This window comes from Xiphophorus hellerii, chromosome 1 (genome assembly GCF_003331165.1).
Source record: "Xiphophorus hellerii strain 12219 chromosome 1, Xiphophorus_hellerii-4.1, whole genome shotgun sequence".
NCBI lineage: Eukaryota > Metazoa > Chordata > Actinopteri > Cyprinodontiformes > Poeciliidae > Xiphophorus > Xiphophorus hellerii.
The window spans coordinates 7,626,566-7,653,571 of NC_045672.1; the positions used below are offsets into that span (position 1 = coordinate 7,626,566).

Genomic DNA, 27,006 nt, shown 5'->3' on the forward strand with positions numbered 1-27,006 from the left:
CCACAGAAAAGTCAACTGTTTTTTAGTTGACTTTTGTTTCTCCTCAACAGCTATACGGAGTAATAAAATACTTTTTTCTACACTTCGATGAATTAGAAACTACTGTATAAGGTAAGACAGGCCTTCATTTCCTGCTCATTCATTTATGATCAGTGAAAGAGTCCAGTCAAATATGGCTCTCTGGTATGAAAGCCTAAAAAGAGGTGACTTAAGCATTTCCCGCTGTCTCAGTTTAATGGTTTCAGATACAGAAACTCTCCTGAGAAATCAATTTATCTGTTGCTCCGCTCAGGATTTGGTCGTATGCAGAAGACAGAGCAGAGTTTTAAGGCCTTGTGAAGAGAAGAAGCGATGCCTAAAGCTTGTGTCCTGAGGCATTGCAGCAGCAAATATCTGATGTCTTGAGTTCATCCTGTGTGCCTTCCGAAGCTCACATGACTGAAGATATATTCAGCCGGAGAAATTGCAGACAATTTTGTTTCTGGGTTAAATCCTTGTTTCAAAGCTTTTTCACTGTATACCAAACTGAAATAGTCGTAAAAATGTTTTCATAAAAATAAATAATTTGAGCTTTAAATCGTTAATGTAGCCTCTTTTTTTTTTTTTTTTACAGACTTACGCAGGTGAAAAGTTTGAGATGAAAATGTAAAATAGAAATTTATATTTTTGCTGTCTTTTTAACATGTTAGAGGAAAAAAATAAGTCTTATTTCAGCACCTGCTGACTGTAAGAATTCCAGACATCCACCTTAAATGAAAACGATCATCTGGATCGCAGCTTTGCAGTAAAAGCTCTCAGTCCTCCCCTTTCAGTTTCTGTGTGACACATTTGATGCGGATGTTTTCTCTGAGGTTGCGGAGGCGAGCGCTCCGACTTGTGATTTCCTCCACGTAGGTTTTGGGGAACCAGCCCCGCTCCCCATCTGACAGCCTGATGCCCTCCACCCAGCCTGCAGAGACACATCAGCACCTGCACATCAAGCATCCAAGCTTCGCACGTTTTAGACACGCAGAATGCTTTCGCTAATATCCACGAGGAAGTTGGAATGCAGTTCATATCTTACCCTTTAGACTTTTACACGTTTCGTCACATTATTGCTACAAACGTTATTTTTTTTAGGTGTTAGACCAACACAAAGCCATGCATAAATGTGAAGTGGCTTTCAAAATGTTTTACAATGAAAATTGCCCAAAGTGTGGCCTGATAAAACAGCTCAAACTCTGTTATATTATAGGACAAAGATAATCTCTGAATATTAGTCTTGCCACAGATTCTGTATTTGATTTAAGTCTGGACGTTCTAATAGACAAATATGTTTTGATCTAAAGCATGGCTCTACATCAAAGCTTGGTCTCAAACTTATTTGCAGCATCTAAAATGTATTTTTTTGTCCTCCCATTAATTCTAACATACTTTGATACGCCGTGTTTCACATTGCTGTGTTCATTTTCCAGCATTTAGCATGCAGACCAATAAGTTCAATTGTGGTGTTATTTACAACAATTGTTATTAATTAGGTGATTTTGTTAAAGAATTTTGTTCCAGAGGATTTTTTTAGGGGCATCAGAATGACAGTAAATGCATACAACACTTTTCACATGTAAAGGTATGTTGAAGTCATGTATCGTTTTTAACCCAATTTACATCTTACTGCTGTTTTCTGTTGGTTTATGTTAGTATGATTTTTTAAAAATCCCTTGGATTTTTCACGTGACAAAATGTGAAAAAAATTCAAGGGCCACAAGTACTTTTTCAAGGCACTATGTTTAAAACTGGCTCAAGACTCTTACCGTCACTTGTAATGGTTTTAGCTTGAAGAATGTCAGCTTTTTCCAAAGTTAACTCATCATGCTCTTGGGCTTGATAGCTTTTAATGCACTGCACCTGGGATATATCTGCAATAAAAACACATAAAAATAAGAAAAAAAAAACATGTTAGCGCAGATACATTGATATGCTGCACACATAAACATCTCTACTTACCATCATTTTCACTGGCCTGCTCAATGTCTTCAAACGGATCAGATGGAAACATTGCTGTGATCCATCTCTGCTTACCACTCCTTGGCAGACACAACCAATAGGAAAGATTAACATAAAGTAGCCCTGAGTGGAGATGATGAGAGAAAGTTTCTTTTTTTTTTTTTGACTTACTCTGTGTGTGATTTGAGAAGGATCTGATGTTTGAGCTGCTGGCCTTCACACAGCTGCAGATGGAAGATGAAGCCTGAGATTCCCTGCAGCTTCTGGCTGAGATCCTTCACTTTCAGCTCTCCAATCTTAGCGTGCACAAACACCATGAACTTCCATGTGCTGTAACAAAAACGGATGAGGTTTTGCAATTGATATCTAAGCCTAATGTTTCACTTTAATACAAATTTTTTTATTATTATGTGTAATTATAATTCTAGTGCAGTAACCGAAAAAACAGTTTATTAAAAATGACTTTTATTTATTCATTCTGCTACAGACTTTTTGAGGAAATTCATGATTTTGATGTGGCCTGGAATGAAAATGAGTTTTCATTCCAGGCCGTGCTTTAGGATCTTTTAAGAAACATTTTGCTAGAATGACTGCAAATGAACCCTGCCTATTTGTTTTTTTGTGTTTTTTTTTAGAAAATGACTAAATTTAGTTTAAAACGTCTCAGATTTCAAATAAAACAAGCATAAAGTACAAATGTACATATATATATATATATATATATATATATATATATATATATATATATATATATATATATATATATATATAAACAGTGCATATGTATTTCTGAAATACAAATCCTGAGAAAATAAACATGAAACCAGGTGATACATGATAAGTTAAAACCGGCAGCCTCCCTTCTTTGTATTTATTCATTTAGGGGACAACAGAAATTTGCCCCCTTTGGGAAATGTAACAAACAAATCCTTGCTGTTATACATGAGCTAAAAACTATAAAAGCAACATGTTTTGAAGAAACATGGGATATGATCTCCGCACTAAACAGGCAGTCAAATTAAAGTTTAATGCCACATGGCGCCGCTTACTCCTTCCTCCTGGACAGCAGCAGGCAGTCGTTAAACAAGTGGAGGTACACTGGCTTGGTGGGCAGCTTGAGTTTTGATCCCGAAATGCTCATCATCTGGGTGTCCACTTCCAGGAGCTCACCGTGCTTCACCAACCAGCGGGACTGGGAGATGAGAGGAAAGATCTGCAGAGGAAGAAAACCAGACTCAGGATGGGTCGGCTAATTGGGTAAATCGAGCTCAAAGCTGCTAAAAGCAACAAGAAAAATTCACAAAAGTAACTTACTTTGCCCTCAAAGTTGATTTTCTTGTTGAGGTGGATGAGTTCCTCCATCCTCTTCATAGACTGCACGCTGGAATTACACTCTTTGATGATCTAAGGAGGCACACACCAACACTGTTATTACTGCTACACCTCATCCGTGATGATACTGGTCTTCTGGTCATCAGAGCTGACGGTCACCACCTTTTTTAGCTCGTTGAAAGCCTTTGTGGCCGTGTCCTCATCTCTGGAGCCCGGTGTTGTCCTCTTTAAGATGTTCTGAAAAGTAAAGATGGTGTAAGAAGGCAAGCCCTAAGGTAAACTGGATTTCAGCTTCACAAAGTTGGACGGAAAGAACATGGTTTCCGCTAAAATGTCAGTCAGACACCCCGTTTACAGAGTGTTTCAAGGGTGAACAGGATCCCTACTGTGAAAGTTCAAAGTCGTACCTCCACCAACATTTTGAGTCGTGTGATCCTCTGAAACGGGAGGATTAAAAAGGAGGTCAGCGGCAGCCTTTGGCAGATGGGATCCTCCTCCAGGCGAGCCAGGATGCCAGGGAAGCGAGGGTTGTCCTGCCTGAGAGGGCATTTACAAATGAAACTCTGAATGATTTTTTTGGTGAATCAAAATTCCAGCTGTTTTTACTCCTGAGAGAGAGAGGGAGAGAAAAAAGTTTAACTCAGCCAAGAAAAGCCGCCTACAAGTTAAGTCATGCAGGTGAAAATTTACACCTGAATAGAAGCAGGATAAAGTTGGACTTTGCAACACCAGAGGACATTAATGCACTCATTCTCAAAGTATGGGGGTCTTGAGGCGTCTTCTGGTTTCTAATTGCATGTGCGGAGTAATCAGGGATGAACAGGGTTGTATTGTTTCATTTGATTGGTTCAAACAGCTTGAATCACCAGTCTCTGTCACAATTATTATGTTGTTATGAATCTGAAAGCTTGAGTAGAACACATTAAAGCCTCTAAGACACCCAAAAGCATTAGCAATTTGCCACAAGATGGCACCCAGAATGATGTTACGTTCCCATTCCTACAAATATAAGAGAAAACTAAATATGCATGCTTTAGGAGGAATTGCAAGACAAAACCGTTGATAAAGGAAAATCATGAAAAAATCCTGCATGGAGTTTACCACGAGGGACAAAGCAAACATGAAGAGTGTGGAACTCTGGCCACATGAGACCAAAGCTCCACTCTTTGTTACGATATAATAAAAGTTATGTGGCACACCATCCCCACCATGAATCATGGGTGATGCAGCATTATGTTGTGAGGGTACATTTTTTTATAGAGAGAGGAAAGTTGGTCAGAGTTTATGGGTGATGTTAAAGATGAATTCATTTTAGGATTTAAAAATATGTATTTATTTCCTTAGTCTTTACAATCAGGCCCTACTTTCTAGTGGTCTAGCATGTAAAATCTCAATAAAGACAATGATGTTTGTGGTCATAATGGTGAGAAAAATGAAGAAATTCAAGAGCGATGAATACTCTTGCAAGCCTCTTTGTTATTGCATTTGGATAGCCCAAGATTTGGCTTAGAGCTTCTGCACAAAAGCAACCAAGAAGCACAGACCGCACCAAGAGTGTGTACTGAGATCTGAAACAGATCGACTGAGCATAAACCAAAAACAATTACTCACAGCAACCGCTGGTATGTCTGCTCCTGATAAGCCTGGTTGGTTACGTAAGGCAAATAGACCCTTCTCAGAGCTGGGCAGTGATCCAGGACTATGTCACACACATCAAAACGGAGAATGTCTTTCTCCAGCCTGTGCTCCAGGTCCTGGAGGAACCTGCAGACAGCGATGGAGGAGAGAACGCTCTCAGGGAGTGAGGAATGACAGCTGAAAGTGTTAAAACATAGAGTCTGAGTGCAAGGGAGGCAATCGGCTGCAGATCTCTTCACCTCTCACTGACATCTTTGACTTCAGGCAGCTTGGAAAAGAGCCACTGCTTCTCCTGAGCCCCAAGACACTCTGTGAGCTCCTGAGACAACATGAAATGGTCCACAGCAATCGTCAGGCTACGAATGTACGACGCCTCGGAAGTTACCAGCTCAAACTTTGCCTGAAAGGGGAAAACACAAAGAATTGAAGAAGTCAAAGAAGGGATGAAACAACCCCCAAAGAAAAAGGCAAGCTTGACGTTTCGTCACCTCCTGCAGTTTTCTCTCCTCGTTGCTGAAGGTGTCTAACTGACCGCTCGTTCGCACATCAGGTATATCCTGCCACAGTGCAAATGCAGAGCCTCGAGAAGAGCGAAACGAGCTGGATGGAGAAAGATTTGACGGAGATGGAGTTCCATCTGAGCCTTCATCTCTGAGTCCCTCCTCCTCTGTTCCTGGATCCTTCCCTTGTTGCCTCTGGATCTCTCGGTTGATTGCCACATCGCTGTACTCCTGGTAGAGGATCGCTGCAAAATCAAAAATGTTGACAGGAGATTTTTTTTGTTGCAGGAATAACAGATGGTAAGACAGGCAAACTTAGGCAAACTTACAGCTTGGCAAAAAACGTGACAGGCGATTTGAAGTGGGAAATGATGAAGGTATGCTCAAGTCTTCCTCTATGGATTTCTTTCGCACTCTGCGAAACCACACCAACCAGATTTTATTTAAACTCCACAGATTTACTGGAAAAACATATTCTCACATTCGATTTTCGTTACCCAAGTTTAGTGCTCCACCGATAAGAAGACATCCCATTGTCGCCACTGGGCAGCGGGAGCCCAGTTCCAACAGGACTGTAGGTGCCGCTGTCACTAGAGCCTCCCGAGCTGCGATGTCTAGAGTTACACTTATCTATAGCGAATAAAGACAAAATGTTGAACATGTGAAGAAACGTATCAAACTTGAGTCAGTCGCAGCAGTTGAATGATTCAATGCAAATAGATTGAGCCCTACTTAGATAAACCATGTGGCACTCTTGTTAGCGACAAACGGACAACAATTCACACAAGTTCACCAACATTAGATGGTAATGGACTGCTGAAAACTTTCCCTGGTTCAAGAAGAAAGGACAGTGCTAAATCCTCATGAAAGGATTGATCCAAATTGCATTCCAAGGAATGGTTCAGAGAGGTGGTGGCAGTGAAATTTTCTTTGCACACTTTGGACCAAATTGTACAAATTGAGCCTTGTTTTGACCGCACATCCCACCAGAGTGTTGTTGCTGACCATCTTGATCCCTTTCTGACACTGTGCCCATCTTCTGATGCCTTCTTCCAGCAGGATAAAGCTGAAATCTTCCCAAGCTGTTATTTTTAACATGACACTGAGTTCACTGTACCTCCTCAGTCACATGTTCTCAATGCAACACAACACTCTTGAGTTGAAAGGAAGATTTTGCATCATAGATGAGCATCCAAAACCTCTGCAACAACTGTGTGATGTCATAACATGTCATAATATCATTCATCCATCCATCCATCCATCCATCCATCCATCCATCCATCCATCCATCCATCCATCCATCCATCCATCCATGCATCCACTCACAGTCCGGGTTGGGGCTCAGGCTGTTGGAGCTCTGCTTGTCTTTGGAGGCCACCCGAGCAGACAATGACTTGCCCAGCTTTAAGGTGAACGAGTTCTTCCTCTGGGAGAGTTGCAGTCTTGATATTAGCTCTGAAGCTGAGAAACGCCGGCGCTCTTGGTCAGTTTGTCGACTGCGTGGCAAAAAGGTCCCTGCTGGGTGAAGCGATGTCTCTACGATGCCGCCCTCCTCCTCCTCCGCTCCGGATTCTGAGTCCTCTATTATCTGCAAGGGTTCTGACTGAACACTGAAAATATCTCCATGGCTGATGCATGGGAGATCTGGCGTGCCAGCTGTGGACGAGGGAGTTGAAGCTGCATCCAGAGAAGATAATCCACTGAGGTCTTCCTCCAGAAAAGAGGCAAAAGGTCCAGGGAAGATGTAGTCTGCCTCCAGGATTGGACTGCTGAGTGATTCATCGCTTGGGCTGTCTGGAGAATAAACCTGCACCTTTCGCCCTGAGGACAAGAAAAGAACCATTTTACCTTAAATGAAAACGAGTTAAAAGCTTCTAAAATCTGATTTGCTCCATCCACTCACGAATAGACTTCTCTTTCAGAGATCCATGTGATGTTCTCCTCTGAGGCTGGCTGGCGTGTGGGCCCGGAAACTCTGGACATTCTGGTGAGGATGAGGAGTAAGGTACCCGAGATTCCCAGGAGTCCCTGTTTGTGTACAAAGAGGACAGAGGAAAGGACAGAGGGAGGCTGAGAGCTGCGTGGAGTGGGCGGCAAACTGTCGTTACTGTCCGAGGCTTCTCGTTTTGGTCCTGCCAAGAAGTCCTGGTGCTGGTCTGCTGAACAACCTCAGCGTCATCCACAGCGTGTGACGGAGTGTTTACATTCATTCCATGATCAGTGTGTGTCCTGTGTTTGCCTTTTTGCATGTCATTCAGTTCATTAAGAGTTTGTTGTAAACCATTTAGAGGTTGTGAGTGTGCGTCTGGATCACTGCTCTGCCTCTGAGAGCCAAGACCGTTTAACTTAGAAGGTGCTGGTTGTTGTAGCTCAATGAACGCCAGCGTTTCCTGCTGGCACACCGCCACGTGATTGGGATGGATGGGATGGAGGAGAGGCCGACCCTCCTTGGACTCGCTCGGACTGTGGGACTCTCCGGAGCCAGGAATCCACATGCTGGGGCTCTCTCCTCGGCAGCGAAAAGCGTGAAGGTGGGGATGGAAATCAGGAAAAGGTGAGAATCCATACCCAGGGAGCATGGCTAGACAGCCACATAGGAGCTGCAGCAACACAGATATAAAACAAAAATGGAATTAATTTGCATGCAAGTGTGAAAGATCCCAAATGGAATCAGTGTGATATCGTACTGCTGTGATAAAACATACAATTCCTGTAAAGGTATTGTATGTGACTTTTTTAAAAATACGTTTTTGACATGTTTGGATTTCTCCAAAAAAAAAAATAGTAGCTCAGGGAGGAAGAGGAGCTTGATTTATTTCACTGATTATCTGTCATATGTCAAAGTGTCAAAACATAGTGACTATTTTAATAAATATGTAAAAGAACATATTTTTAAATAAAAGTTACATCATCTAGTTTTAACCTGAACAAGTCAAATTCTTAACAAACGGTCTCAAAGTTTTGGTCAGGTGATGAGCAGCCTGTTTCAGCCCAAAAGTCCTTACTGGTTATGACCCAGTAGTGTTAAACGTGAATACCTCAAACTTTTTCCCAGACTGTAGATTTTGATTAGGAGTGCAGCACACCCTGGTGTATTTTTGAAAGCATGCAGCTACATTATTAAAACACACACACATTATAGAAAGACTCACAGGTAAAACAAACAAAGAAAATAAAACTATTGAGATGTGCAGGATGTTTAACAGCCAGGCCCAGTCCTCACAGGTAGACACACTCACCCCCACACACACACACACACACCCCCACACCCACACACACGCGCTGACGTCTGGTCTGGTGTGTCTCCTGAGCAATGTCTACCTGCTCTAATTAAAGACTTCTCCACATGGCATCCGGCCCCTGTACTTAACATCTACAAACACAGCGACACGGCAGCCCCAGACAGAACCCCACAACAGCGACACAGACAGAGGAAGACGGCACGTCCTCCACGCTCTCGCCTTTCACCTGCACCAAGCAATCACAAAGCCTGTCAGTGTCTTTGATGGCAGATATCGCTGCTCGACTGAATACTTGCTGTGAACTTCTATTAAAAGCCAGAAATTGGTTATGGAGGAAAATGACACGACAGAGTCGTTGAACACACACACACACACCAGGGCAGCTCTGTTGCGTTTTACGCCGCTGCTTCCTGAGCAGCTAATCCTCAAGACCTGCTTTTAAACACCTGTTACAGGAACTCTGACGTACATCACCACACAGTCTCATGCACAGGAGAAGGCAAACATTCTTGTCTTCTGCTTGGCTGCTGTTGTTAAACAGTTAAAGTAAGAGAACCTAATTCCTCCATTTTTAAGCAGCTATTCTCTGGCTTTTCTAAGGAAAGGACATGCCTGAGATGGGCAAAACTGTAGAGGCACATAAAAGTAGTGCTGTGAACCAGGGCGCAAAGTTGCCCTGGTTCACAGCTTTAAGCAACGAGCAGATAACTGAACAACAAAACAAGCAACAGGAAACAGAAAAAGGAGACAAAACAAATAATCCTTAAAACAAAGTTTATAACAATTTACCCAGATTTTAAAAAAAGACCTGCACAGATTTGTAACAAAGACTTGGGGGGGAGAGGGAAATCACAACAAGACAATAGAAAACCACAAACACAAATGTTAAAATCAGCACATTCACGACGTCATTCAAGACGTTGACCTGTTAGGAGAACACTGGCCTCAACAATGCTGTTTTCTTACATTAGAAACTTAAGCTGAACCCAGCTCATCTGGGCAACATTTAGCAACTGTCTATTTGAGAGTAATAGTTATGCACCCTAAGAACGTTTGAAGACAAACTTTGGCTATTTTATCCAGAAAACAGTCAATATTTTCCATCAAAGGCAAGAGCTCGGTGACTGCTGTGTGTAAAGGGCCCGGCAGAATCAGGTGAAGTCAAACAACAGTGGAATAAACACAGAAATCATGACAGAGCGGGACGACGACTATTACAAGTTCACAGGCTCAGAGGAGAAGGAATAATTACTGATGAGCTGCAACATCTAATTTTATTTTCAGTGAAAAACAACAAAGACAGACAGCGTCGCTGGGCTGTTGACCTGCTGCATCGAACTAGAACCGAATAGGTGGAAGTTCAGTGTTTGGTCCAGCAGCAAATGCTTTCTGCCTGTCTCGGATAATTGCTGCTCAAAACTATCCGTCCTGCTCTCTGACTTGAAAGATCCACGTCTGGAAGTTGAGTGCTCGGGTTTTGTTTTCAGCAGCAAACACAGCCACGAAATTCTGACCAATCATTCAATAGTTTTACACACAGAAGCTCGTCTAGGAGACTGTGACAAGAAGCGGTAGATGCCATGAGGCTAAGGACAAAATGACACGAAGCTTTCAGAATCGGCACGCCTGCAGAGCCCTTACCAGGCTTAGCTCAGGCTTTTAGAGCATTCATGTGTCTTTGTTTGAAGTATTAGTTAATATACGCCTTTCCTCTTGCTTTAAAATGAACAAATTTCTTACTGGACTATTGAAGGTTCATGCTCTAAACATCAAAAATGATGTTACTGTACAGAGCCTGCTGCAAAGACAAACAGAGGAATGAAGCTGCAGCCTACTTTATAATTTAACTCATGAGTTTTCTCTCCGTCCATCACACAAGTAGCCAGAATGACAGAACAAATGTCAATAGTTTAACTTGTTGACATTTTATTAGCTGATGTGCTTAAGTATAATCAAGATGTTATTAGAGGTACATTTGTGGCTCTATTTCCAATCGAAGAAATTATCAGCCAACTTTTCAGATTCATTTTGGGTTATTTTTTTTTTTTACAACTAAAGTAATGAAGCAATTAAGGTAAGGCAATTTTATTTAGATAGCACAGTTTCAGCAACAAAGCAGTTCAAAGTGCTTTACATGAATTAGAAAGAAATACAAACAAAACAACACACCGAAAGAAAGACAAAAAGGTAAAAGTGTAAAACTACATGTTGGTTCCCCATGTTTAATAAGAATAAGTCATCTGTAATCTATAAACTGGTAAGGGTTTCTCTGGATTCTTGTTCTGATAGAAATAGGTATAAATAATAATAAATAACTGCTTTAGTGACAGTTTGGATAAATTAAGGTTTATTAACAGCTAAGTGTACAGAAGAGATTTGAATAGTTAGCTGGAAAAGGTCAGGCTACAAACACGAACCATAAACTGATGAAGGAAGGGGAACTAGTCTATGAGGGGCCATTTAGGACAAAAACTAGGTTTTGTCTCTCACAGACTACTACTACTCGCAAAATATACAAATTGCACATATATACTATTAAAATGTCACACACACGTACAATTTTTCTCTCTCACAAACACAAAATACCAGCGCTCGGAGGTGAGGGCGCGGTAGAGAACGGCTGGCCGAAATTAGCGTCCATAAATCGGATCAACCTTGAGCTAAACTCTTACACCGTGGAGCGCCAATATCCAACTTGAAGCTAACTTCACTGTGGTATCAACGCATGCGCGATCTGAATAGTATCATTCAGAATAGTGTGTCTGTATGCTTCGTGTGTGTGATACTTTAGTAGTGTAGGCTATATGTGCAATTTTAGTCTTGTGTGTGTGTGCGAGAGAGAAAAAAAATGCATGCGTGTGCAATATTTTATTAGTTTATATGTGCAATCTTAGTCTTTTATGTGTACGTGTGAGGAAAAAATATTGTATGCGCGTGTGATATTTTAATAGTGAACATGCACAATTTTAGTATTTTGTGTGTGAGAGAGAAAATAGCATGCGTGTGTGACATTTTAGTAGTATATATGTGCAATTTTAATATTTTGTGAGTGTGTATGAATCTTTAGTAGTGTGTGAGAGACAAAACATAGTTTTTGTCCTAAAAGGCCCCGCAGACTAGTCCATGTTTAGTTTTGCAGTGGACTCTGAACATGACGTAATCCAACTTCGTCCTTTGTGAATCTAATCCGCTCAACACCCAACACAACAAAGTCAGATATCTTTCATAAAGCTTCACGTAGTTCAGTCTACTGATTTTACAATGTATTCCTTAGTGAACCTGTCATTTCAAAAGAGCTGCACAGAAGAAATAAAAGCAAATGTTCCTTTTAATTTCACCTTGCAGTTGCCTAAAACAGAGTGAACAGTGTACAGTGAGCACTTTAAGACAAAAAGGCCGACTGAATGTTAATTTTTAACTTTTTTATCTTTTAACTATTTGCTCCTGCCAGCATGCACCTGAGAGCTATTAAACCATAGAGGTCATTTATCATTTGCCATTCATATTCATGTTCAAAGGCTGCAAATATTAGCAAACTATGACTGTTTCCTATTCTTTTACCTTTATCAGTATTATATTAAATTTCTTTTGCACTTGCGAGATACACTCACATAGTGTCTCTGAAGAACACAAAAGCACACTTAAACGTTTGTTTCTCGAAGGTTATCTGTCTTCGTATGCTGCTAGCTGTCTTGGGAATCGCAGGGTGGAAATCACAGTTTTATCTTTCTGTTTACCGAGCGCACTTGTGCCACATTCGGCGAATACGAAGCCACTGAAAAGCCACACCTGCTCTTGTGGGGTAGGCCGGCCAGAAAATCCTACCCGTCTTTGTTTCAGAAAGACTCATGCACATTGCAGGGCTGGCACAAATGGTTACCTGTTCCCGGCCGGCCGCACACAAAGAACACCTTTGTGTGCTTACCTGTGCCAGGCTGCCCCGGGCACAGGACACCTGAGAGGGTGTGGGAACTACTTCCAATCATCCACTCATATAGTGCAGCCACTGAGCCATATAAATACATCCATACCACGGCTGCATAATGACCCGATCTTAATGGTGTCTGCAGGTGATCAGCCACTGCTTACGCTGTAATCCTGCTCTGTTTTCAGCATTATGCAAACTTTGCTTAACTGCAGCTACCGTCTGTAACCTGGAGATCAAAGCTGAGTTATTTGCAATATATTATCCAGACCAAAAGATTTATATGCTGCAATCTAAGTGAATGACTCTTCTCTCAATCCTGCACTAACTCTAAGTCCATCGTAAACCAACCCCATCTTAAAGACAGAATTAGCCATTTTTCTTATTTGATCAAAAGCTTCAAAAGATCATAAAAAAAAATCACAGTAAGCTTCACCACCAAGACATGAAAGCATCAAGCTAAACTGCACATTCCTCGCATTGATACAATTATATCACGCCATTAAAATTTTACTCCTTAGACGTGTAATTTTGCTTGTCACACCAGGCTGTTATTTGTGACTGTTAAGGACTTTGCTGCCATAGTTTCATCCCCTGTAATTTCACCAGGCTGATCCAAGACGCCACGTCTGGCGTAGGGAAGTTAACGAACGGCCTTCTGACTCGTCATTAATGCCATCAGTCACACGAGGAGCACTTTTCAATGTTTTTACATTTCCATCTCGAATAATCCTTTCGTGGATCACGCGAGGGAGCCCGAACCCGCTGCTGATTCAGCTCCTTGACGCAGCAAAATGTTACGTAATCACATCATTAAAGCGCGTTTCATGGTTCCCGGGGCGGAGGGGAGAATGTTAAAACAAACGGATTTAATGCAGGAGATAATGCGCTTTATGAGGACGTAAAGGTCTGCTCTGTTTACTTTGCAAACGTTTGGGAGAATTACACTAACAGCGTTTTAAAGAGGCAACATGTGAGTGGAAAATGATCATGTTAATCCTCTACACAGTTAAAATGGATTACAATGCGTTTGCTTATGTCTGACAATCAGAGACTAAAGTATTATTCCAAGATAAAAAAAACCCTGCTTAAAGAAATCCTTATATATGTGGTTCTCAATGACATTTCACAACTTACCTGCAGATTTTTATTTTTAGCTCAAATTCTAAGTCATATTCTGTTCATGCCCCACAAAGCACTTCCTACCTTGACTCTAGGCTATATTTTTCACTCACTATTCGGATCAAAGGTTGTGTTTTGTTTAAAACACACACACACACACCCACCCATACCCACACCCACACACCCGCACACACCCCCACACACACACACACACACACACCCACACACACACACACACACACCCCGCCACAGACAATAGATTAATCCAACTGATTAAAGGCACCATTCGTAATTCCATCTTCCATGACTCTACGGTAAATAGCCACCAGAGAAGAAAAAGCATTTTATTCTGAAGTCAAATTTAAAAATGTTCCAAAAAATATATTCTTTACTCAGTTTGCAACAACTCTCACTGGGAGAGGGCTGGTTTGGCAAAAACATCACTTTACAGTTATTTTTAGAAAACTTTCCTTCTGGTTTGTGCAAATCAGTACCAGCTGGCTAAATATTGACTGATAGCCTTAAGTTTCCTCATGCCTAAAATATCGCTCTGAACAATATGAAAATCAAAACATCTTTAAAATATCTGAACAGTGTAAGCCTCAATCAGGAAGGGGAGAGAACGTCATTTCACTAAATCCTCCTCTTAAAAACTTCCTGGCAGTCAAAAGAAAAGCCAAAGAACTTGTCCAACAGCCAGCGAGACTATAAGAAAGTCAATGAAATCGCAGCTCTATTTTTCCTCAAGTAAACAAAGAAATAACTCAACAGCAACGTCCTTTATGCACACTTTTGTAAAGAAAGGATGTTGAACCTTCTTTATGATCAGCTGCAGAAGACTTGGACAAACCAGTGAAAAACTGGGAAAATCTAGTCTGCTCGGATGAAACCAAAACTAAGCTTTGGACGTCATTGCACACACCATGTGTGAAGGAAGAGTGGCTCTGCACTTTACCGCAAAAACACCAAACCTAAGGACAAGCTTGCTGCAGGTGGGAGCATAGTTGTGTGGGCTGCCTTGAAGCGCACTGGCAGACTTCCTATTAGTGAAGAAGAAGATGAAAGGAGAAGTGTACACTCTTGATAAAACTGTGAAGATGAAATGAATGAAGATTCCAAGGAATAATTTAATTGCATTAAATTTAATAATTTAATGCATAATTTAAGGTTTTTCTTGCATAATTTAAGGTTTTGGTTACTCACATTTAGTATGTACCTTAGTATTTAATTTGTATTTTTGTATTCTTTTGCACTTTTGCTTACTGTGTGTTATCTTTGTTTTTTGCCTGGGAGCTGCTGGTAACTTCAATTTCCTGAGGGAGTCTTCCCAAAGGATCAATAAAGTACAAGTCTAAGTCTAAGAAAATAGCCACAAACACACAAAGCCAAGGAAGCTCTTGACTGTTTCTGGAGAAAGAACGGAAAACTGTTGGAAAAAAAAAAGTCCAGTCGATCATCTAACTTCTATTTAATTGAAAATTAATGTAAAAAGAACTGAAGATTAGATCGCACAAAAAGTATCCCCACGAGCCTCAAGGTCTGAACACAGTTCAGATGGAAGAAGACTAGCAGGTGTGTCACTCTTCACTGGAGGCCATTTTGAACCACACTCTAAAAAGTGTAATTGAGCTGTAGTTCATGTCATGGACTAATTTACATTAATCTCACTTAATTCTTTAGGTTTAGTGATGACATCTTACTTTTTGCGTCGAATTAACTTAAAAGTTACAAATTTTTTAACTTAAAGGACGTTTTTACTTTGACTTTACTTGAAACAATTAAGTTAAATGCTGCGTTCATATCCTACATCTGACGTCATGATGCAAGCTTCACCAGGGACAGATCCGGTACCGACCGGGGTACTGTGGTGGTTCTGGGGTAGAGCACAACCCACATAAGGAGACCTCAGTCGCAGGTTCGATTCCCGGTCTGATCACCTTTGCTGCATGTCTTCCCCCTCTTTCATTACCCACTTTTCTGTCCAACTACTCTCAAATATAAGCCATCTGAGCCAAAAAAATAAAAGGGATACCTGTGTTTAACATTCACATTTTCATCAAAGGGATGCTCATAAAGTCTGTAGAGCTGTAATTCATTGATAAAGGGATGCAGAAGACTTGAAACCGGATCTGACAGGTCACCAAACGTAAATGTGCAGGACGTGAAAACTACATGGGTTACCTTTTCAGTTAAAATGTTCAGAACAATTTGTTTTCCAACAAAAACTTTAGAATACACAAAAAGGGCAGATGCGTTTGAACCTCTCCCATTATTCACAAGTTCATGTGAGCAAAGATAACATTAGAGAACAATATATTTCTAGCACTTTGAACACAAATTGATACAACTGGCACAAGTGTACAATGTACAAATGGAAATAATCAAATCCTGTTACTCAAACAGCAATAGGAAATACTTAAAAAAAATATCTCACAGTTTGTCCCTTTGTTGGCACACAACTTTCTCCATGAGCTCAGGTTGAGCGTGTTTGGTCAGACAAAGCCGAGTGTCCTCGCAGTGTGGTGCGACCTACTGGCGTTCATGTGCAAAATCGCAGTTTTACTTGGTCACGTTAGACCACTAATTGCCAAGATGTGGATTTAAGGAGCCCAGCTCTGTCTGCGGAGACAAGACATGATGTCATGTAGCCTCACTTGTTGGAAAAAGAACTCCGTTAACACAGACAAGTTTGTGATTCATTTTGCTCTCGTCGACGGGTGATAAGCAGTGAGGTTCTGGTAACTTTCCACCACCTCACGAATCTGAATCTCGCCTTTTGTTGGCCTCTACGGTTGAGTAATTAATTAATAATGTGACTCAACTTGTGTCCTCCGAAGTACAAACGTATCTTTGTCTGTTTACTTGAACTTCATGAGAATGCTAACTCATGCCAAGCTTTGTAGATATGAGTTGGCTTAAATGGATTAATGAAAACCAACAAAAACTTTCATGGCGTACTAATGGGTTTCTTTATTTCTTGCCAAAACAAACTCTTCCAAAATTCCAATTAGAGAAGTCACACCTGATGTCAAGGTGGTGTCCACCTTTTTCGCCTGAAGTTGGACATCCTGTTTTGTGTCGGGTCATGGACGTCTTCATTTGTCTTCCAGCTTTCGCCTACAGAGACAGATGAGCAGGGCTATGGAGAAGGTCGAGGGGAGGGTTACCCAAATGCTTAAATATACCTCTGGTTGTCTTAATCCTCCTCCAAGACCTCAGGCTACGTAGTCAGAACCTTCTGGGACACGATGATGGTACCTGCCTACACACCCACAGAACGCCGCAATGCAAGGTCCACCTGGGTGACAGTGAGCATGAGCATCCATCAGCTTCTGACTGAAAGCAACAAGCTGACCCTGACCCGCCCAAGGGGATTCCCGCTTACAGTGCCAGACAAACAGCAATAGTTCGCTTCCAGACTTGGAAAAATGGTGACCATCTCACACGTAAACGCAAGAGCTTTGGGACCTTTAACCCCGACTCCCTGCAAATTCAGTTTTCCACTGCAGCAGAAGATGCACGCTGTGACTAGGAAGGACACAAAGGAGCCATTGACAAAACTTGTTGGAACAACCTGATCCAAATATGGCGCTTTGTCATAAATCGCAAAAGCTGCCATGTTAATAACGAGCTGAACAGGTAGTAAAGCCTGAAAATCCCATAATCAGTAGTTTTAGACAGACTCAGGGTGTCTGTAAGCAATGAGATTGAAAGGAACAAGATGTTTTCTGGCATTAGAGACCTGCTTTATTTAAATAAGATGTCCGAGTTCAAAAAATACAATTGAAATCCTCGCATCAAAAGTAATGCTCGTGGGTTTGTTTAGCCAGAAGTCCTTATCTCAGACAAGTTGAATTTATAGAGAGGTTGCCAGAATAAATCATATTTAGTTTCAGGAATAAACACATTTGTTAAGAAAAAAAGGAAAAAACTAGCAAAGCTACACAAAACAATCGCTATGCAACAAAGACAAAGCCTCCTAAACCTAATAGCCAGCAAACACAATTGCTATTAAGTGTTTACAAACCAGCAATTGTTGAGCTGTCACAATAATATATACTGCTGGGCGATAAATCAATACATTGTTCCAGAAATGATTGCGATAAATGATAATATTGTTGTTTTGAAATATTTTTAAAGTGATATGTTGATAATGGAATAATAATGCAATTTCATCATCTCAAAAACCAATAACCTGTAATTTTGTAAAGAACACTTAGCACAGGAAATGGAAGACATTTTAAATATCATCATCTTCCTAAAATAATGGCCTAAGTCATTTTTTGCCAAAAGGGATTTTTTTTTTTTTTTTAACTTTGCCATCTATTGGCATAAATCAGGGGTTGATTTATTTATTTTGGCCTAAATCACTTTTGACAAAAAAAAAAAAAAAAAATGACTAAGGCTATTATTTTAGGAAGGTGGTGATATCCAAAGTAAAATGCGACAATAAATAAAACTGACAAAAATACACACATACCACAGAAACAAAAAATAAGTTATGTTGTCACTGTGTTTCCCTTGAAAAATATTAATGATCAGGACAGAAATGATCAAGTTCATTTCTGTTAATCACTAACTAATTAATTGCTCATTGTGACAGACAACGAGTCTTTTACATCTCTTTCACTCCTCTTTGCAGGATTGTTTTAATTCAGTTGCACTAATGGTTTCACATGGTAAAAAATAAGGTAATACAGATATATTTATGGCAAACCATTCGGCTGGCTTGAACTGTGCTCATTATGTTTGGGCCAGAAAGGAATTTCCATAAAACAAAATGAAATATTTGGGTTTATGTGAGACCATCAGAAACACAACCTCGAGGTTCTCCACTGCTGAGTGTCGCTGCAAACATAATCAAAGAGTCGACCACAGCTAGGAGGAGCAGACCGCAATGGAGTCCTCCAAACTGGGATAGAAACGTGGAGAAGTGCCTAATCGGATTAAAGACATCAAGACAAACAACTGGTACTAGCATCATTATGCCACATAATTTTACAATTGTCCATTTTATCCTGTGAAAGAGTTCCATTGAAGTCTGACCAGGTTGTTGCGCTGAACCGTGAAGAATGATGAGACTTTGCCTTGAGTTGCAATTCGGACGCAGTACTTGGTTAACTCTTGTTCTGTCCGTTTTATCTCATGCGTGGGTGAAATAAGAAATAACATTTCAGTAGAAACCTCCCCTGTGTCATTGGAGTTTCTAACATGTGTGGCAACAGCAGCTGACATTTTTACACACTATTGGCTGAAAACGTACAAAACAAACCCCTCATGAAGCTCAACGTTTCCATTGTTTGCCATCTCTTGAGTGCACTTATCAGTGTAAGTAGCAGAATACCAAACACTGTATTACCCCACTGCTAAAAATGGAGTCTAATATATGCCTTGTTTACTTTTTTAAATTAATGTTTGCTCAAGCCATGAGTGGCTTTGCTGTTTTAGTGAATGATTTAACTGCTTTTTATGATCCATTTTTCAAAGGTTGAAGTTTCTGTCGGGCACCAGGAAGCCTTGGGATGGCATAATCAGTAAATGTCTAATGGCTGGCTTTTTGTTTGTTCTCATGACGTTTGCTTAGAAATTACAGAATCATCAACAACTATAGAGGTATAATTAGATCCTGCATGGTTTTGGATTGCTGAGTGCTTTACTGTTATGCGTGGTTGAAGCCCTTATTTTGAAGAAAGTAAGGAAACACAGGGCTTTGAAAAATTTTTTCATTGTTTTAGTGCTTTTTTTGAGACAAGTCTTTCTGATCCCCCCTTCCCTCCCCCCAAAAAATAATATCATTCAAAAATGAAGTGTGTTTATATAACAGAGTTCAGACAATATTGCCATGTACTGAGGGGAAAATGCTTTTCAAACCAACTTGTCCCTGCACGAATAGAAAGTAATTGCACATCTTGTTAAATCATAAATTCACTAATTGTTTTTAGAAACTTGTGTTTAGTTTCACAAGAGAGCCAAAAGTTTCTGGCTCAACTTAATGGCATGGAGGGTGAAAAATCTGGTGAAGTGAAGACTCCAGAAGTGCAAGCAAACAAGTTCATTAGCAGACTAACATGTTTTGGCTCCTGACCTTCATCAGGTCCAGTTTCACTAGCCTAATGTTTGGCGAACCTCACAGAGCCATTTCTAAGGTTTTTGGGTCACCAGTAAACCACAGAGACACGGTGAAAACATGGAACCATATAAGATCTTCCCAGGTGAGGCTGGCCAAAATTAACTTAACGACCACACCAACAATTCTTCCAGGAGAAAATGCTGCAGACCTAATCGTGTCAGTTAAGGTCAAAGTTCACAACACAACAATAAGAAACAATCACACTAAATGCTGACCAAAGCGCAAACAAAGCCTCTTCTCACATTCCAAACATGTTGTTGATCCTTTAGACTTTTGAAAAGACACGCAGCGGACTGAGCAGGTAAAAGAAGCTGTAGTCTCAAGATACACCAGGTGCAAAACTAACAACATTTCAGAGAAACATTTCATACCCATGGGCTTACATTGTGGTGGTAGAGTGATGACTGGGTATTCTTATCTTCTTCAGGAACTAAATGCTGCATCGTAATTAACAAAGTATGGAATTCTGCTGTATAGCAGCAAATCTGGAAGGAGAATCTGTTTGTGACCTTAAGGTCAAACACACATGGGTAAAAGAGCACCGTCTGAAACACACCAGTAAACACGCAACTTAGTGAAAAGAAAAAAACATCTACTCATCCATCATCTGTACCCACTTATTTCACAGAGTTGCCAGGGACTTTCTCCCGTGGTAATTGAACGAGAGTCAGGGGGAAAACCCTGGACAGGTCGCCGGTCCATTACAGTGCATCATAGAGAGACACAGGACAAACACACACCCACACACGCCCACACACACACACACACACAGTCTCTAAATCACCAAAGGGTGATTTAGAGAAACCAATTAATGTTTTTGGGCTGTGGGAGAAAGCTGGAGTACCCAATAAGAATCAATGCACACATAGAGAGAACATGAAAACTCCATGCAAAAAGACCCCAGACTGAGAACCAAACCAACTGTGCCACCGTACCGGCTCCCAAAACGAAAAGAAAAGAAAAAACAGAAAGAAAGCAGATCTAGTAAAATTCTGGAAAAGTATGATGGATATGAGATGAAGACAGTGTTCGTGCTTGAAGTCAATTCTGCAACGAGGAGTCGGAGTGACGGTGTAATAAACTCACTGCCTGTCATCACAAACTTGTGATGGTGGTGGTTGTTGCCAGAACGACGAAAGCTGTTATTAGATCTTAGGAGAAAATTACTTCCCACAATGGGGCACGGTTGGCTTAGTTAGCTTTCTATCTCTTAATTTCCACCATTTGAAAATTAAGAAAATGTTTCTGTTTCCTCAGGTTATCGCCTGGTCTGATATAAAATCATGACTGCTGATCTGAAACACGGAATCACAACGTTGGTGGGCGGAAGGGGTTCCAAGCTACTGCTTCACAACTTTAGCTTTTTATTTATTTTTCTAAATTTTAATCGTTTTTGTTACATTTTTTATTTATCTTTCTTGCTTTGCAAAAAAAAAAAAATTACTCTTTTTAAACAGGTTTATAAAAAGAAACTAAACTGAACTGAACTAAGTCAAACTTTCTATTAATTGTACAAATCAGGGCTAGTTCACAGTTTCTCCAGTCTGATCTGCGTTGGTTTGACGTAGACGGTTCTGCGTTGGATAGAGATGATCTAAAAATACTTTGACATATATTAAATCTTTCTTTTTGCTAAAACAATAAGCAAGTGATTTACATCCTTTTTGGCATGATGAGCAACTTCAATTTATAACTGCAAATTATGCACTAATGACGGCTGGGATTGATCATTTTCCATAGTTACAAGTGTCTTAAAATGCAGTTTGCTTTCTGTAAAAGCTTTTATAAAATCCAAACTCTTGTTTTTCTCAATCTGTATGCTTGTTAGACTCCAATGCACCTTATTTCCGTCCTGATCTGTCAAAAAGGAAGAGACTGGGCTTGTTGGGCTCAAACTGTCAGTCACAGCATTCTGGTTCAAATCTGATCCTGTGCAGCAGATCCTTCCAAAAGTGTGACCTACTTTTCTGATGCAGCCCCTGCATTTATCTGCTCAAGTTTTAACTCTGGCTATTCGTTCCTGTTTTCAAACTCTGTTTCTCTCCAACGCTATCAGCAACTCCCCATTCCCAACGTTTCTTATCTGGACATGGATGCTTTACAGTCGTGTGTTGTTTTCTAAATGCGATTGGGTAAATATGAACACCAAACACATACAACTGACAACCTTGCAGCTATGGGTGCTGCACAGCTTCAATTGGAAAGAATATGGAAAAAAAAGAAGCTAGAGGTGTTTTGATAGCAACTCGTTTGGAGTTTTAGTTTTTCTCGGAGAAGCAAAGACACACAGGGTAAAAAACAACAACAAACTATTCCCCTGAAGAAGTGTTAGCCAACCTCCAAAAGCAAACCGTTTGAGTAGAAAAAAAAAAAAGTGCAGCACACACTGCATTAAATTGGCCGAGGCTGAATGTGAAATAACCTGAGGGCTGCAGAGCCAGACAGGTGTGCAGGGCTGTCCGCAGCGTTCACGGCCGGAGGCTCGAATGTCTAGATTCTGACTGATGCAGCCTTCGTGTATTGAGCAGAAGGAGACAAAATAATCCTGAGAGGAGCAGAAGGAGAACTGCTGCCTAGAACGTGTCAAAGCTCCTGCTTTCTGGAAGATAAGAGCAAACCTTTCTACATCTGCTGCTACACGGCTTAATAATTACCACCTGAATGCACGAGGTTCTTAACTCAGTAGGTGGTCTGCTTTACAGTCTTGGCTTCATGACAAGGGCATGTCCAGCTACCGTCCCAGATGAGCCTCTCTGACACACTGAGACTCTATTCCACATTCCCCGAATGACTTGGCATGCTCATTCCTCTGAAACTGAACTCTGGGCTGAGACAGGAAGCAAGAAAACACCGAAACTATGCACGCGCAGGAGCAAAAGCTGCTATTATGGACTATTAAAGCTGCTGGCATCTGGGCCGCGAGCCAACAGGGCGAAAAAGTGACCGAGTTTGTTTAAAATAACTCCAGCGCCCGTGTTGAAACTGCTGTTTTCTTTAAGTCGGTGATGCGTAATGGTTTGGAAAACTGTGAGGTGGGAATAATAGTGGAACGCTTTGATGTGGAATGAAAACTCTAAATGGTTTTTTAAATGTCTTACAAACAAAAATCAGAAAAGCATCAAAGACTCCTTTACTTTGACACCTCTATCTAAAATATAGCGCAAATGAAAGTCCACCTGCTTAGAATTGCCTTTGATTCATAATAAGTGGAACGTTGATCATTATATCCGATTTGTTTGCTTTATGATTCTGATGATGACATTAGACTAGAGACGTTGTTTACTGCCTGTTTCATAACTGGTTGCTGCGTTATCTTTTTATGATGTACAGCACTTTGAACTGCTTTGTTGCTGAAATGTGCTACACAAATAAACTCGACTTGATTCGACTTCCAGTAAAAAAAAAAAAAAGATGTAGCCAGAGCCACAGTGGAATGGTCCAAATTGAAGCATATTTATATGTTTGGACGGCCTAGTCAAAGTTCAGATGTAAATCCAAAAGAGAATTTAAGGTAGGACTTGAAAACGGACGTACGTCCAGCAAAAAACACAAAATCTTTCAAAGTATTTTTGATCTAGCTTCTAGTGAAAACATCCTAAACATGCGACGCTGTTACAAAGCGTTGCAGCAGAGGGAGTATTTGAGTGCAGCTTTAGTTAAATGACGGAACTGAGTTGATGTGTGTATCCCGCCTGCTTTCCTATATGGTGCACACACAGACTCACCCCTACATGCTCAGACAGCCGCCGTCTGACTGGCAGGTGATGGGGGCAGGTGCTCTCCAGACACTCGTGGGGGAAGAAGGAAGTGGGAGGGCAGCCATGCTTTACATCTCAGTGTTATGTGAGCAGACTTGCGTAAAGAAATCAAATCTAAAGCAGCCTATAGGGGAGAAATTCATTCACAGCTTTTTGGCCTGGTTCTGATCTCTTTCTCACAAAGAGAGGATTTCAAAGCAAAGGGTTATCAAGCGGTCAGTGATCATGCAGAGGACCAACTGGCTGTGATAAACGGCAGTTAAGTGGTTCAAGGTCCAGATTTATACGTTGTGCTGCTACACATTTACCCAACATGCAGGTGGTGCATTCAGGTCAGCAGTAACCTGTTTAGGTAGTGTCTAGTTACATGAGCTTGAGTAACTTTTTTGGGGAAAAAAATGACTTTTAGGAGTATTTTTCCTACACTGCACTTTTTACTTTTACTTAAGTAACTTTATAAAAATATTGTTGATCTTACTTGAGTAAAACAAAATTCTGGTTACTCTATCCACTCTGCGTAATTTCACTAAACGAAAAACAAGCTTGCTTAACCAAAACATTACCAGACACAAACACAAACTGACAAAACTGACTGACAAAAACATCTTCAGTTTGTGTTAAAGTTTCATATTGAAACACATAAATTTGGAAACAAAATAAAAATTTGCCTGATTGTGTTATTTTATAATTATTTATAGGACTTATTTTCATTTTGCTCCTTAAAGTACTAACATTATAACTTTATATTTCGGTTGCTCTGATGATGTCATTTTTAATTATTGAACGCTTTATGTTATGATTTGTTACTCGGTACTTGAATATTCTTTGTACCAAATACTTTTTAACTCTTATTTGAGTAATTTCTTGGACATCTGCTTTAATACTTTAATAATTTATATATATATATATAAATTTATATATACAGTACAGACCAAAAGTTTGGACACACCTTCTCAATGAATTCAATGAGAAAGTGTGTCCAAACTTTTGGTCTGTACTGTATATATATATATAGAAGTAGTACTACTCTTACTTCACTCTAATTTTTGGGCACTGTACACATCTCTGGACCTAAGGTAGTAAATCCGACCATTTACATCACCATATTGTGCACCAGCCTATTTACTGCCAGACTATTTTATACAGGCATGGCTGCAGACGCCTCACATGACAAAGCTCTTAGTCATCAGGTGGGCAGACGGTCTCACCTCAGCTCACCTTCTCTCTGATAAAGTTTGAACAACCAAGGCACCTCCGGATGATGCACACAACAACTGGACGAGAACTTGAGTGAAGATATGACTCACACATTTCAAAACACACACACACACACACGCACACCCCCACGCACACCCCCACACACACACACACACACACCCCTGCGGGTGAGTAAAAAGTGCTCTGCCTGGCAGTGCCCACAGGTAAGTGCGCAGGTTTCAGCCTTACCTTAAACTATTCCACAAAGGAGAGGCGAGCGCCAACTTTTAGCCAAGTACAGTTCCCCCAACAGCCTTTCATCTAACATATTCCAGGCATGCACTTACCTGCCTCGCTCTGCAGCGGCTCACTGCTGCGCTGCAGCCGTCGCATTTAAAGCCTCACTGCCTAAGGAGCTGCTGGAAACATTACCGATGCAAGAAGCAACAGCGTCTTCAAAGGGAATCAAATGCACAGGGAAGCTAATCATCTCTCATGTACCAAACATGCATCTGCTTGAGCTGGATAATTTGACATTCTCCATCCAAGAGGGACTTTAATTTAGTTTTTGTCTCCAAATACAAATCCTAAATTTTCCTCCTGAGCCTGCAGGTCACCTGGATGAGCTCCACAGCTTCGCTTTCACCAAGCACACAAACAGGAAGCACAGCCTCAGTCCCAAACAGCACAGCTCACCTTTCACTCCCTGCTGCTGCAACAAAGTGCTGAGATGACATGTGTTTTGAAGGTGCTAAAATGTTGATTTATGTGCTCAGTTATTTTGAGGGACGACCGGTCCCGTACCTCTCCGGCGTTCGCAGCCTAGAGCGTGTGCTGGACGGCGTCCAGCGGCAGTGTGTGAATCCAGCAGGCCGTCCCAGGGTCAGGCCGAGCCATTCTGCAATCCATTGCTGCCTTGTGTTCCTCTCGGCTTCCCCTCCTCCCTTCTTTGCACTTGGCTTTCTTCCTAATCACAGCAGACTTTTCAGACCTGATGTCCCACTTCTTGGTTTCTCCTCCTTTTGCTCCGCTCGCTCTTTTCCTCGCATTAGAGCATTTTAAAAAACAGGTTGAAAACACCCGACACTTGCTGCTCTCAGCTACTTATAATGCAGATCCAGTCTCTCCCTGAGCTTCTTTACCCTCCCACCCTCCTCCTCTCTCTCTTTCTCCTCTCTCTCTGCTACTGTTGAGGAAGAGCTCTCCTTTTTTTTCCTCATATTCTCCTCCCTTTCTCTTGCCCTTCCTCTAATAGTTATTTAGTGTCTCATTTCAGCACCTTCCCTGACACAGAAAGAGGAGAAAGGGAGAGGGACGAAAATGATGACCCTCCGATACGAAAGTGTATGCAGTGCCTTGAAAAAGGATTCATACTCCATGAATGTATCTGCACTGTTTAACCTGAAACTGCTATTTTTGTGCGAGGCCAGACCTTCATTTTATTTGGATGTGTCAGATTAAATTTATTTATTTGCAAATAAATCCGAGTCCTATGCAGGCTGGAAAGGTTTGAGGTTTGATTTTAGGATTTTCCAGGTCTGGAGAAGTCTTGAAAATTATTTGCATTTATTCTCATGCTCAAAGATTTGTTTCCTTCCTTGTGTCTTTGCATCTCTTTTGTTTTACTTTTTCTTTCATACTGACTTTTTGTCCTCCCTTCATTCACTTCTTTCTTTCATTTGCTCCACATTTCGTTTATCCTTCTTTTTATACTCTCTTTTGTTCTGTTGTTCTTTTTTTGATTGTTTTTTTTTTGTCCTTTCACCCTCTACCATCTTCTTGTTCTTCCTCTCTTATTGTTTCTCGCTTCTTTCCTTCTCTCTCCTCTGTGCATTTCTGTGTTTGTGTGGTGTTTCCATGTTCTCTCTTTTAAAACTTAAATGTTGAGAAAAATTCATGAACATTTGCGTTGCTCTTTTAAAACGGCACTTAAAGGACAAGAAAGTGTAGATTTGAGCCTGAGCAAAGCTGAAATTTCAGACGTGAATAATTGATTAGGATCCCTGAGATTTGTGTTTGTAAAAACCTTAGAAAGACATTTGTCACAGTTAAGTATTATATTGTTACATCAGCACAGTAACAAAATGGACCTCATTGAATATGAAAATATCTAGAGAGAATACAAACAACTGTATATTAACACCTACAGATTAAATGAAATTGAAAATCTTGGTATTTT

General features: G+C 40.7%; 1 protein-coding gene across 2 annotated transcripts; it reads right to left on the reverse strand.

Annotated features, from left to right (window-relative positions):
* Positions 1 to 545: 545 nt before the first annotated feature.
* arhgef19 (Rho guanine nucleotide exchange factor (GEF) 19) lies at positions 546 to 25,990 on the reverse strand. Of its 2 annotated transcripts, none has more exons than XM_032570284.1 (16): positions 25,632 to 25,990; positions 7,357 to 8,053; positions 6,780 to 7,274; positions 5,951 to 6,083; positions 5,783 to 5,868; positions 5,442 to 5,698; positions 5,193 to 5,353; positions 4,927 to 5,079; positions 3,723 to 3,852; positions 3,478 to 3,552; positions 3,298 to 3,387; positions 3,033 to 3,196; positions 2,155 to 2,313; positions 1,984 to 2,063; positions 1,791 to 1,895; positions 546 to 949 (listed from the first exon to the last, which is right to left on the reverse strand). In XM_032570284.1, exons 2-16 carry the CDS (start codon positions 8,030 to 8,032, stop codon positions 795 to 797), a joined length of 2,919 nt encoding a protein of 972 aa, XP_032426175.1. In that variant the 5' UTR covers positions 8,033 to 8,053; positions 25,632 to 25,990; the 3' UTR covers positions 546 to 794. The 2 variants fall into 2 exon arrangements, with proteins under 2 accessions (XP_032426175.1, XP_032426184.1); XM_032570293.1 differs by lacking the exon at positions 25,632 to 25,990 and adding an exon at positions 25,524 to 25,621.
* Between the last annotated feature and the right edge of the window lie 1,016 nt (positions 25,991 to 27,006).